The 14,402-nt window shown below is 35.8% G+C and overlaps 1 protein-coding gene across 11 annotated transcripts in view; it reads right to left on the bottom strand.

Annotated features, from left to right (window-relative positions):
- LOC124180001 (histone-lysine N-methyltransferase 2C-like) overlaps positions 1-14,402 on the bottom strand; it is a 72,688-nt gene that overhangs the window by 45,897 nt on the left and 12,389 nt on the right. For 9 of the 11 annotated variants that reach the window (XR_006870185.1, XM_046564948.1, XM_046564951.1 and 6 more), the window contains exons 9-13: positions 10,784-12,524; positions 9,583-9,744; positions 8,411-8,525; positions 7,830-8,050; positions 7,015-7,139 (exon numbers count right to left, since the gene is read on the bottom strand). Coding sequence is in view for 10 of the 11 variants with exons in the window: in XM_046564948.1 (XP_046420904.1) it covers positions 7,015-7,139; positions 7,830-8,050; positions 8,411-8,525; positions 9,583-9,744; positions 10,784-12,524 (2,364 nt within the window). In the remaining variant the exon portion in view is untranslated. Of the gene's footprint in view, positions 1-7,014; positions 7,140-7,829; positions 8,051-8,410; positions 8,526-9,582; positions 9,745-10,783; positions 12,525-13,556; positions 13,654-14,402 lie in introns of those variants that run through there. The other 2 variants (XM_046564958.1, XM_046564956.1) reach the window with 2 other exon arrangements.

The following is a 14,402-nucleotide window of genomic DNA, read 5'->3' as shown; positions in this document are numbered from 1 at the left end:
TTGTAATTATTGGTTGGTTAATGGATAACCAACCATACATTGTCAAGGGGGTGAAAAAATAAAAAATCCAACAGAACCAGATATCCTAAAAACCCGAAACTTTTAAAAGGTGAATTTATAAAGCTATGCAAAGCTCCTATATTAAATAGGAGCATCTTTGATACTTAATAATAATGTTAAGTTGTTTTTTTGATTTTCTTGATGACTCAATCCTGGTAACACCGTACCAAAAAAGATTTAGATATCGAAGTTTATCGAAAAAACGTCTACAAGTTATTCCTCACAGATACCCGAATACACCCATGCATATATTTAAATCGGAGTTGCCACAAAAACTTCAATTCAACAACAACTTCAATAACCCTTTTCCTTAGACAAGCGGTGGCAAGGCAAGTGAAATAACACGAATTCATCCATTGGATTTACTGAAATCTTCTGAAGTCAGCTACTTTCACTAAGGCCCATATCGATCATTCATAAAAAAAAACTAAACTAGAAGTCGCAAATTCGGGATCTTTAATTGAAACTGACAAAAAAAGATTCGTGAATTCTGAGAGATAATAATACTTGAAAAAAAAGGAGGAAAAGAACATAACAAAGAAACCGAAAGTTAGGAACTTTGTAAGTCTACATAATGTTACAACTTATGAAAAACGTAAGAAAAGGTAAAGGTCAAGGTAATTAACCCGTTCACTCTATATAGTTACATATGACACACTTCGCAAGACTTTAATTTGGGTTTGGTGCATCACAAGGTCGTAGGAAAAGAAGCTTGCAAAGTCTAACAGCCTGATATGATTCAGGATTGAGGGCATTAATGAATGAAGTACTTTTTGGGAGTTGAAAATATGACCGATGGCAAAAGCGAAAGTCAAGAATAGCAAAAATAAAAACAAGTGGTAAGTAATGGCTTTTATACTACTTAGATTATATGCTTAATTGTGCACTTATAATTACTGCGGTTTCCCTACTTGTTGATGTTTCTATAGACAAGAGAGACTTTGGTGAAATTTCGAATGTCAGTGTTTTCATCTGTAGTTTCATTCTAATATCAGTTTAATCAAAAATTTGTGAAAGGTTAACGGAAAGTTTCACGAAACACTCTCCTCCTCAAGATACAGGAAGTTGCAATTCATCATAAGCATTTGGTGTTGATTCAAAACACCTGAAGAATCCTGGAGAAATATTTGTTACATACTGGAAGTAAGTTTTTTGTATTTACTGACTTGCGCAATGCTTACAATTTTCCGCAGCCTAACCGTGCATTACTGACACTTGAAAATTTTATAGCAAGATTCTGGAAACACGTATCGCAAGCTGAGAGAAGACCGCTAGAGTTGCAGATATATTCACCAAAAGTTTTAGTATATCAAGCTCAATGTCCCTAGACCAAATGCTGGTGCTGAAGACTTTGCGATGGGATACACCTAGAGTTTGCTAGAAATAGCCAATCAAATTATGAGTAGAATAGAATATTTTGCGCATGACCAATGTCTAGTGTGCTATGCGAAAGCAGAAGTAGTTGAGTCAAAAAAATAAATTCTGTGACCACTAAAGTAAAATAATAGAAAAAAGAAAAAGAAAAATAATAATCTATAGTATCGAAGTATCTGGGACACCAAAAGTGTTTCGCAAAGTGTTCTGAAGCAAGGTGCAAGGTGTTCGCAGGAGAAGTGATTTTATAAAAATATGCTGTGAAAATCGTACGTAGTATTGAAAAATTGGTGTAAGTACAGCCATTTGCAGAGGCTGACGCATAGGTAAGAATTAAAACATGCAGATCACGATGCAAAGTCAATACTTGATGGTGTACTGAAGCGACAATCTTTTGATCAAATGGAGAGCATCAATATACTATATCGTTATGGGACATTATTGTTCAGGTGACCCCAGACGAAAGAATGGTTTACAGAATGTATTCAAATGTGGGTAATCGATACCGCAATTGGACCGAAGTACGTGTCAATTTTTTTCATTCCCCTAGCATAAATAATTATTAAACTCTCATCCGCTGTCAGAGGTGAAGTTTTCGACATGCCCACACATCACTGTTCCTTGATATCTACAAATCCTATCCTACTGTAGCTTATCAACTTTAATTTCAACGTTTTCAAGTAATTTTTTCACGTGCTTTTCATTAGAGATAGGCATTTTATATTGAAGCCAAAATTTAGACGTGGTTTTGAAAATTAATCAATCAAAATCGAATTGCGATCAAAGGAAGGCTTGACTTTTTTTTGTGAGTACTCCAAAGGACATTAGGAGCCAATTTGTAATTTATAGAAACAGAGAACAATGCGAATGGTGGTGTCACGTTCATGTGGCACGCTTTGTCCTGCCACTGTAGCATGTGCACGGAGCTCATATCTCGGTTGGCTGTACAGCGCCCCAGGCAGCTAGACGGATTAGTCAAGAAAGTGGAAGATACCCTCTAATTCTACAAAGTTTCAGTGCTACACGAAGGCGTTTATAAAAGATGCGAGGGTAAAACGCAAGATTTAACCTCACTGCTACTACCACCGTCACCACCACCATCATAACCACTACAACCAACGTCGCCACCAACCATAATATGAAATGTGACAAGTTTAGCCAACCATAAATTATACAGCACCAATATTGAACTTACACCTGCCTCTTAAATACCCTACAAACAACAAAGCAGATGAATTATTGAACGAGAATATCTCATATTTTCACACACAGCACTAAGTTGCCTATTTAGCGTGCGATCGCTACCAATCAACCCTGTCGTCACTAGATTTACCTATGCAAGTTAGCTTTACTTTCTTGTTCTCTATGCGCTCTTGGCCATTTTTTGTTTTTACAAAGTAGATTGGATAAAACACTTCTAACTCATGTCCTGGCTTACACTTTGCATTATTGTGCTTAACGTTGCAATTAGGTAGCTTATTGTGTTTGACTTTGCTGCTTATATGATAGCCACCTCTGCCAAATCTCTGTATCTTAAACATTTGAATTATACATTACATGTATTCAAAATATGCTAGCATCATTCACCATCATTATTGTTTGTCAGCACGGTGCTACAAATAACTAGGAAGGGCAGTGCTGAGTGTAATGTGTAGTAGTACGGTGGTGAAGAGGACTAAAGAGACCTGGAAGAGTTATATTCAGTTTATCCTAACACGGAGGTGCGTAAAACACTAGGCCAGATTTTTTTTAAACTTTTTTTTGTTTTCTGCTTGGGTATCCTTGGGAAATTTAATTTTTAGCCTCAACCGCACCTCGTGAAACCGGAACTCGGTAGTAAAATTTTATAAGGTGACTCGTCTTGTCGAATATTTCTAAACACCTTAACTGAAATATGTAGAAAACTGTATAAGTTGGGAAGCTGTTTTTGGTTTCATTTTGTAAATAACCAAATTTTCTATAAATTATAATTAGTATATAAATACAAGGTGAACATTTAGGTGTACAATAGTATTAACCTTTTTTATAGAAATTTTGACTATCTACAAATTGAATCTAAAAATGGCTTCCCAACTTGTGTAGTTTTTTATATATTTCGGTTAGAGCGTTTGAAAAATTCAAACCTGATCAATCAGTTTTTAAATTTTTACTAAGGAGTTCCGGTATCATGAAGCTTTGTTGGAGGCTAAAAACTAAGTTTGCAAAAGGTATGTTAGAAGAAAAACGAAAGGAAGTTAGAAAAAAAAAATGGATTAGTAAAACACACTCTTCGTCTCCATAAACTACATTGATCTCTCAGTTGGCATTCCAAATTTTTGAAACGTTAGACTACCCTCACTTGAGATGTGGTTCACAAATAGAGAATCGATCAAGAATTAGAGTGATGTGTTTGTTATTGAGATGAGTTACAGGGCTGAAAGTTAAAATTGTGGTTTCGTTGAAGTGCTTCAGTGGCTGTAAAAAAAACCTACCGACAACTAATGCAAGTAAACTGAACCAAAAATTGTAAGATGTCCCAGCAGGGCATTCGCGATTGTTTTCACAGTTGTTTCAAAACTTTAGGTACTTAAAACTTTGAAAAAATGGACCTAGAGCAGAATAGTTAAATATGTTTCGTTCTAGTAGACTACAACGAACATAGATACAATGATTGAACGAGATAAAAATATTCAAGATCAAAGACTATTACGACTTGACATGGAAATGCTCATGTAAGTAACACAACTCTTTTATTATTACTCTTTCCATACTACGGCTTCTTCCAAATCATTTGTCTATTTTCACAGAGATAATTTAAGATTCCATATCTACCTAGTATCACAATTAAATCTTTTTGGCAATTTAAATTTTTGAATACGTAACGCGTAAACTGAATTTTAGGCCATGTTAAGCTTGGTAGCGTGTTGTATGGAAAATTGAGATATTTTAGTGGGAAAAAAATGATTTAAAAAATTTAGATCTGCGCGCAATTTTTCGAATTCGTCAATTGATTTCCTTAGTGTTTGCAACGTTTCCTTATAAAAAAAATAGGTTCCGCAAATTTTCTATGTGCCAGGCGTCCCAATTTCAAGATACATAAAACATAGACTAGCCAGATGTTGCTGTTTAGTTGTTATTATTTAATTATTGTAACTGGTTCATCTAAATTAATATGTTCCAATTACTATTACTTGATTACTAGCGTTTCCGTTCAGTTATTGTCATTACTTTGTCTCGATTGTCAGATTTCATTTGTTGTCATATTAAAATTAAAATAAAAATTAAGTTATGAAAATGTTGCATAAGGCATTTATACTTAAATCTTCGCTATTGATGTTTTCCTTTGGTGGAAATATTTCAATATGTAGAAACGTGAACTGATTGATAGTCACGACCTGATTTTCACAAAACGAACAATCAATAAAGTGCGATCACGGAATCGCAGGAAATCTGCTGCGCGCAAAAGGTCTTGTCCAGAATTTGTTTGCCTTTCCATATGAAATGTTCTTTGGTGAGAATTTTAAAATTGTTTTATTCAGAGAGGACGATCATTCATAAATGAAAATTTGTAAAAGGTTGCGCAGGAATAATAAAATAATATTTAACTGCAAAGAATATGAACCTCTCTCTTTCGTTGCCTAGAAATCTCGAAAGGCACTGGGAGACATGGATCCCCTAAACCGATAAGCCATACGGCCGCGGGCGTTCTTTAGAATAGCCCTGGGTGTGCGTTAGATCCCTCGCGGAAGTTGCTTCCGAGATTTCTCGGATCATTCACTCGTGCACAGGTAATCCGCGTGTTAACCTGGGACCGATTTTAGCGTCGCGAGCATGGGAACGAGAGAGAGGGAGGGAGAGAAACAGAGAATTAAAATTAGTACAATCAGAGGACGGTTTCTTCTCTCTGAGATTCGAAATAAAATTCGGAGTCGTGATGACGAATGAAATGAAGATGTTTGTTCCATCCTGCGGAATCTTGATTCAAAAACACTACATTGTGGGTTATTTACCGTAGCGCTAAATAATATATAAGTAATAAATAACAAATAAATAAGTACAGATTTAATTTATACTGAAATCAAGATTCTCGGAATGTCGAGCATTATCGGTTGTGTGCGCACCCCTCCCCGCTCTGCGCTTGACGATGGAAGGGGGGGTTTTCTAACTGTATAAACGATCGCGCTGGAGCGAGAGCTGCCAGTCGACAGAGAACTTCGGTACTGATCGTGAGTACGTTGACAGATACCTGTCAATTAAATACGGCTGGATGATCGCATTCCTAATTTTAAACAGGTCGGTTTAATTTGTTAGATCCTCGAGTGCAGGAGACCAGGGCAAATTGTGAAATGAAAAAAATTTTGAAGTGGTTAATGATACTGTGGAAGTGATGAATACACATGAGAAGACCATTTGAACAATCAAGTAAAGTGTTCCAGAATGAATTACTGCTAAATAAATAACAGTGAATTATAATAAAGTGAAAACGAATGGTCGTGTATCAAACTCTCGGAAAATTCGTGAAAAATTTTTATTGTGAACTTTTTCGTAATTCGAAAACAAGAGATATTAAAGCAAACGTGTCACATCTTCAGAACATATCTAAGCGGGAATAGTAGCAATTCAAAAAGTATTGTGACACGTCACTACCTAATACATAATTGATGGATTATTAAATTTTTATCCAAATCGGTGGAGTCATCTTTCTGTAATTTAAGATGCACGAAATGATTTTTCGTAGAATCAAAAACTCGCCTTTCGATAACTGATAGTGATAGATGCTTGGAAAGTTTCATGGATCATCCTCATTCAACTCTAATGCCAGAAAACCGTTGTATGAGTTATGGAACATGTTTCGAATTCGAAGAATTTTTTTCTTTTTTTCGAAGTAACGTTTTTCATGAAGAGTAACACAATAGACACTATACTTTACGAGCGTACCTAAAAAGCAGGTGTGGTAAATTCATAACTTGATACCTCGTTGGCGAACCGTTTATGAGTGAATGTGGTGGACGGTTTTTGGAGCTTCAACATATCTTTACAATATGAATCAATTTCACAAAAATCGATAATCATCAGGCCAAAGAGTAGTCTGGTTGACGTGGAATGCTTCACATACACATAAATACAGGACCCTGCTAAGAAACCCGCAAAACAAAATCTGAGTTGAAAAATCACCTTAATCATGTCGTCAACATTGTGTGAAATAGGTAAGCAGTCACTAAAAACAGGTGGTACCAAATTGTTTTCGTTATGTATCCCGAACAATTTTTATGCATTTCTATTATTTCCCACTGTTAACAAATTTCATAAACATAATAAGAAAAATCCTACTTGTCAATGAAGAGTGTTCAGTTTTGGTAGCAGGGTGTGAAGTTCTAATAATATTTCGCTATATAATTAGCTCACGAAAAATACGAGATATTAATTACATTAAATATTACTAAATGGAGCAAACATAGCACAATAGACTAGCTGTTAGTCTCACTTTTATGTTAGCACGAGACACGCTGATAAATGGACACAACTTATTGGAGTAAGATTTCAAGAAATTTTACCGTTTGTTTCATATTATTTGGTATTCATTTAGTGTAATTTTCATACCTGTTGTGTTTTCTTCATGCGAATTGCAGCTCGATTATCTCGAGCCTGATTCAAGTAGGGAGCTTTTTGATCATTAGTCAAAGCTCGCCATCGTTTCAGTATCTGCTTGCAACGCTCGGACCAAGCTGTAACATGGAATAGTCATCAAATTATTACAAATAATGTTCCATAAGAATCTGGAACCCTAATTGAATTTGATACTTGAGACACAAAAGAAGTTTACAATTCGCTTACATACAAATAGTAAAATTTAGAAGCTAATCGCATTAATGAGAATCACAGAAACTAATGGAAAGCATCTGGATCGAACTAAAATCTGCTGACTGCTTATCCATAGATGCGTATTTTTCAAGCGGAATTAAACAAGCCTATTAGTTTGTTAGTAAGTCATTTTATGTCTTAAGCGTTGATGATTATTTCAATTAATTTGCGGGTGACTTCTGTAATTATAGTATACACTGTGAAAATTCTTCAAAGCTTTGGTATAGTAATGTTTTGAAGAATGTTCTCACCACGTTAATTCACTCCAGTAAATACGAACATGGTACTTTTATTAATAGTACGCTGATAGTAGTAATTAACAATACTTAAGGCAGGGCCTCCTAAACTTCTTACTCTTGGAGCTTCCATATGGAAATAAAATCAGCGCTTGAAACATTAGTGGTCAAAATACAGTGATCCAACAAGAGGGACGAGAACAGTGACATAAATTTGACATCAATAACGTACAATTATCCATAAGTTTTTGTAATTAAAGTCGTAAACTCGCAACGGAATTCAAGTTTTAATGATTTTGGACCGGCTGTAGATTTTACCTGGATATTCGGTTTTCCATTCAGGGTGATTCATATTTGCATATAGAACTGCGGATATAGTTGCACTACTTCCAAGAGCTTCATCAGCTTCCATTTTAAGGTTGCTGCGTTGATTGTACGTTATAGCAGTGCTACTTCCAGTAGCAGCCACTGTGCCTTCTTCTTCTGGATTCAACCATGGACTAGGCGGTTCCGAAAATGCGGGACTGAATTGCGGACTACTGTCAAATTGTTTAGAGATAAGATATGAGAATGCTGTAAAGCGTGGTGAAATCAGGCCATTTTGTCGTTTAACCGCCACTATTATTTCAAAACTTGCTGCTTCAAGACCCAATGCAATAAGAAAAAACTTTAATAATGATTAAGTTTATTTACTGTTCACTAGTTGTAGGACTGTTATTGATAATTAAATCAGTTCTGAAATTCCAGAGGGTGGTAAGAGATACACTAATCATGTTGAATCTGCATAAAATTATAGTAGGCAAACGAAATTCATTGAATTTAGAAGAAATGAACTTAAAGATGATCAAAACAGTGTAATGTGAGAATAGGAGTGTAGTAAAGTAGTAATAAATCCTCACTTGCTGTACTCCGAATGGTATGGAGATGGCGGTGGAAAACTCATTGGTGAATTCAAATTGGACTGCCCAACTGAAGGTAACGTACCAGGCACCTGTGGCCTATTCAAACTCAAGCCTGTAATGACATATTGGTAAACTTTTGTGTAAATAGATGTTAATATTGAAAATAGTTATCTAGATACCAAAAGTAAATGGAGGAATATTAGTCAACCATTACAAATTGAAAAATACCATTCGTTAAATAGATATGATTTATAGCGAAAAAAAACCATATCTGTTATTCGAACACAGCGTAATCCCGCCTGTACTTAATAAAATAATGCCTGAGTTTTGCATAGTATACACTTTTACTTGTACAGATATGAATGCTTAAACATTTGCATCAGTAACTCCAATTCACGGTTCATTTACTTGAAGTTTCAATCGTGGTCCTCATTTTATTTGTTTATTACGAAATGATTTGTGGGTGTAGTAGGAAATAATAAATCACCTAAATTTATTTTGTTACATTTTTCTGAAAAATCCCCTATGAGCAGATGGCTGTCGAAAATCTTCAAAAAACGTCTTAACTGTAAACGTTGGAAAAAGTACCAAAAATGATGGATTTTCATTTTCAGCAGGGCTTTCTTAGGTACATCGCACTTTTGAATAACTCAATTTTGCATAACGTGTGATTGAGCATAAGTTACCTAAACCCAATTTTACACGCTGTCAGGGACACCTTCCTTGTTTCTCAAATCAAACTTTTTTTTACAAGTGCACTCGCCTTGGCGACTCACGCTGCAAACTTCCCACTCATTGGAATTCATTCACTTCCTGCACTTGTAACAAAGTAAAATATTTTACACACTTTGGTTCAATAACATTTACTCCAAGTGTCTTAACGACTAGCGGAAGATCGTTTGGCACCATGGATCTTGTGCAAAAATGATTGAAATGTAACGAAGTATTTTTGGTGTTTATACTAAATTTTACAGTTGAGGCGTTTATTCACGATTTTCGACAGTCATTGCTGGTAAGTATTACAATTAATTTAGTTGCTATTGAAGTCCAACTACATCCAAAAGTTAGAGAAAAACAAATAATATGAGTGCAGTACCTGGTCAAGTTGATATAGAATACCCCACATATTATACTTAAATTTCCAAGTAACATTTATAAATATTACTTACCTGGATGCAGTGAAGGTGATACTAATGGAGTTGAAGAAGAAGGCGGATGCGAAGCTTGCGTTTGTGTCGGAAAAACAGATGATTCTTGAGACTCTTGTGATTCATCCGTTAGTACTCCTTTAAATATTTCTTCAACGTCTCTGCTGTCCATATTTGGCAGACCTTAAATTTTAAATACCATACTGTATTGGCGAACAAAATTGTTTTCAAATTTGTGTGTACTCGTAATTTCACAGGATATGTATGAGTAGATGTCTGAACAAGTGGAAAGATTTCGAGAATTTATAGCTTAAAAACCGATTATTGAACTTGAATAGGATTTGTTTTATTCAAAAACATGTAGATTAAGATTTATTTATATATTTTTCTTTGTTTGAATGAAGAATTTTTAATTTCGCTCAAGCAATATGATTGGCGCTGTCCTTGATATATCAAAAACAGCTCAACCGAATTACCTCAAATTTGAAGATAGTATTCTCAGATAGTCTTTCTTTTTTGCCACGAATGCACTTTTTTTTTTGTTAATTAAATTGTCAGTTTTCAATTGATAGTCATTTTATTAATAAGACAGAAGAAAAATTTGGATCATGGCGCAGAGGATAAACTATTTAAGAGTAACATCTGCAGATTTGAAGTAAATTGGTCTAGCTATCGTTTTCGTGATATTGTGGGCAATGAAAATTATTGCAGAATCAATCAGATGACGTTATTGTCAATAACAATGCTTCCTATCAATTGATTTAAATGAACAAAATATGTGAATGAAGCTCAATCTATATACTTTTGAAAAAAAATTAATCCAAATCACATTGCATAATTCATAGTTGAGATATAAATTCCAAAAATTCATTCACTTCTTCAGCTTTCTACTTATTCATGTATACCCCGGTAACACATTTGTTGAGCTACACTGGACATCGGTTAACTTCATGCCGATAAACCGCACGTTTGAACTTTCTCCCCACCATATGTACTCCCGAATTCCCACTCACACCCCCTTCCCTTGTAATACTTTTTTACTTTCCTACTACTAATCAACATTCTGTCTCAGTGCGCTACTAGCTTCTGCTGGGTATGACAGTGTGTGGGCTACAGTTAACTGCACAATTTTCACTCTTATCCTAAGGTGCAAAGTCAACCGAATCCAGAGTATTTAATTTTTAATATAAGATATCATATTGTGACATGCTCAATGTCTTACCAGTGTCCCTGACCATTGATTCCAAGTTGAAGTGCGGGCTAAGTATGTCAGTGAGTTCATCTTTATTTGGTCCAGGCGTATCTTGTAAGTCCTCCAGTGCCTCGCTAGCTTTGGCCAAGTCTTCATCTGGTTCATTCATTATAGTATTTACAAGTTCACTGTCAAGTAGATCTCCTGAAATGGGAAGGATATCACCGAGAGCTTCACCATCGCTACCTTCATCTTCCAATGCTTCTTCTCGTTTGATGGATTGCCCATGGAGAAATTTTTCGTCCTCTTTTTCCTGCTTAGTCTTGACTTGCTCAATTGCTTTTAGTTCATCCTGCGAGAGTTGAATGGTATCAGCATTGCTTGCAACATTACGTTCTGTATCAGAGTCACTGCTACTTTCGATATCTTTGTCTTTAATGGTATCCAAGAGATCTTTTCCAAAAAAAGCTTCCTGCATGTAAAGTGGAAAACACTCTGAAAGTTTTGGCTTCGGTTTTCTGCGCTGTGGTTTTTTACGTGGCTTATCCTCAGCAATTCCTAGTAATCCGTCAGACGTTTTCTCTCCATCTCCTTCTTCCTCCTTATCCTTACGAGTTCCACGTAATCTTACAACAAATCCACCAATCCCGAGTTTTTGTAAATTTCGCTGCCGTTTCCGCCTCAAAACTGTGACACCATTCTCTGTGGTATAAATGCTAAAACCTTCTGGTGGCGGTTGGTCACCACGCGGTGTCCATACCATACCCTCCTTGAGAACCTCAATCGGCTCCTCTTTTACGTCTATTAAATCTAACTTCCCGTTATCTTCAAGGGAATTATCAAGACTGCCACCAGCTACTACAGATTCAATAGTAGCCATTATACCAGCTTCTTTATCTAAAAGCGGTAAGATCTTCCTCCTCTTCTTTCTTGTTTGTTGTTGCTCAACAGTTAATGATTTGATGTGATGCATACCAGCTTCTGACAGATAAACACCGTCTACTAAATATTGCTGAGGAGACGGTTTGTGCAATTCAGGACTTCGAGCTACCGGTGGAGGTGACCGAGGATATTTATGTGGAAGGGGTTTTGGTAAATTGCATAAGATGTGAGGTGGGGGAACATCTCTGGGACGACAGAGTACGCAATTGTAACCTTCTTCGGCACATTTTTCAGCATCAACCTCCGTCTTGATAGAATCGCATGCACAATGAAGCCACCTTTCACATTGAACGCATTGAATTATCAGCTCCCCTTCATTGTATGGTTCCTGACAAGATGCACATGCTGTATGTGAGGCACAAGGCCCACACTGTGTGAAACTTTTTTGCCAATCGCTGTTGAATCCAGGATCATTCGATCCACATGTCTGGCATTGTGCACACCATTTGCACTTCCATGTTCCATCCGGCACATAGTCAAGTGGTGGATCCATACAGTATATATGATAGCTGATATCACAATCGTCACAAAGTATCAACCGGGCTTCATCATTTCTTTCCCCACAGCCTTCGCACACTGTACAGTCAAGACATCGCCACCCTTTTTGCAGAATGATTTTAGTCACCTTTACATTAACACAATATGGATGATAGCACTGACCACATTGTGCGCAAGCGATTAGACAACCCTCCTGATCTGTTCCGATTGCTCCACACATTACACAAATGTCTTGGGTAAGAACAAATTTGTCTTTTGCCGAGCACAAAACCAATCTATTCTCAACACCTGGCTCTTCTTCTAATTTTGAGTACGAATCAGATATTGGTCGCTGAAAAAAAAAAGATAATTTATCAATACAAAAATACCGAATTGGCAGATCAGTGTTAACAAAGTTAATAATTAGGGCTATTAAGTGCATGTGTATACACTTATATTATATTTGTAAGCGGCGACACCTGTAAAATAGGTATCAGAGGGCAGAAGTTTGAAGATAGAAATGTAAATGTTCACAGAAGTCACTATTTTGTTCAACAATTATATTATCAATTACAAATATACACACGAGTCTCTTGTTTGATCCTAAAATTATAGCATGGTATGCTAAAGTGTTTAAAAAAAATAAAGTGGTTTAAAAGTGATGAAAAGTGAGAAAAAAGGGTGAGAATGTTCTCGCATACGCAGAAGCATTCAAGAACAATCGCGTTATCTCTGTTGTATACATCGAATTCACGAAAATGTCCAGCAAAGTGTTCATACTTGTGATCAGTGGAGAAAATTACGCGATGTGTGAAAAACGCCTTATAATATACTTAAAGATGAAAACAATGTGATCTAGTGATAACAAGAAGAACTGTAACAGACTCAACTGATTGGGAAGATAATTACTTGAAAGTGATGAACTACATATACAGTGCGATCTCAAATAAACAATGAGAGTTCATGAGTAACAAAGAAACAGCATACATTAAACAAAAATTTGACGAGCTATACTTAAATGAATCAACGGCGTTGCAAATCGTTTTTAGAAACAGACTGGAAAGAATACAACTCAAAGACTATAGTGATATCGTAACATTTTTTTGTGATTTTGAAAAACCCGAAAACGAATTCAAAAATGCCGGTGCTACAGTGTCAGAGAAGGAGAAGTTAAACTACATGCTGAATACATTGCCTGAATCATACAGCCATATTGAAGACTTGGTAGGTGCGCTGGAGGAAGAAAACTAATGGTGGAATATGTGAAAAGCAAAATACAGATGATGAAAGTGAAAGACAAGTAAAACCGCAAGCACGCGATCAAATGCGTTTTTAACAGAGTATAGACCAAACTTCAAAAAACAAAATCAAAAATGTTTCGCACGTGAAAAAGCTTGATATTTCGAGAAAGATTTGCTGCAGGTGACGGAAAGCTGTGGTAAATTGTGGAAGCATGGTAAATGGTCATCAATACATGGCTGAAGAGGCAGCTGGGAAACGTACAACAGAGGCACACAGAACAGAGGTCGAAGCTGTCAAGGTTGTCAAGGTTGTCAAGCAGAAGAATATTGAGATACAAGCAGTTGTCAATATTATGATTCAAATAAGTCGAGCCTGAGGGCGTGGATTATAATTATAGAATGTAATGCGGTAAATAGTCAGACAAATACTAATGACGGTACTAAAATAAACTGGGTAGTAGATAGCGGATGTACGCATCATATTGTTAATCGTGATAAATTTTATAGTAATAATATTGAATTAAATAAACCTACAGATATATTTCTTGGTAATGGCAGAGTGCTAAAAGCAATAAAAAGTTGGCACTGTTATCAGTTATTTTCAAGCTTTCGATAAAAAAAAGTAGAAATTGAAATGATAAATTTATTCTTTGTAAAAGATATGAAATCAAATTTAATTAATCAAACAAAAGTTCAAAATTATAGTACTGTTGTTGCTAGAGGCAAATTAATAAAAATCTATAATACAAGCAGCAGATTCACGGCAGTAGATTAGTAAGAAGGGGGCTTAACTAGAATGAATACATGAAATGTAAGACGTGTATAGAAAAGAAAATAAGTAATATTCCATTTGAAAATAATAGAAATCGAACCAGGGATTTTTTGGAAATAATTCATACGAATGTATGTGGACCTTTTGCAACAACCGGTTTAAAAGGGTGAAAAATGCTTCGTTTCTTTTATCGACGACTACGGTAGTCACGAACGTT

The sequence above is a fragment of the Neodiprion fabricii genome, chromosome 4 (assembly GCF_021155785.1).
Source record: "Neodiprion fabricii isolate iyNeoFabr1 chromosome 4, iyNeoFabr1.1, whole genome shotgun sequence".
Taxonomy (NCBI): domain Eukaryota; kingdom Metazoa; phylum Arthropoda; class Insecta; order Hymenoptera; family Diprionidae; genus Neodiprion; species Neodiprion fabricii.
This window is presented reverse-complemented; position numbering and strand designations above follow the sequence as displayed.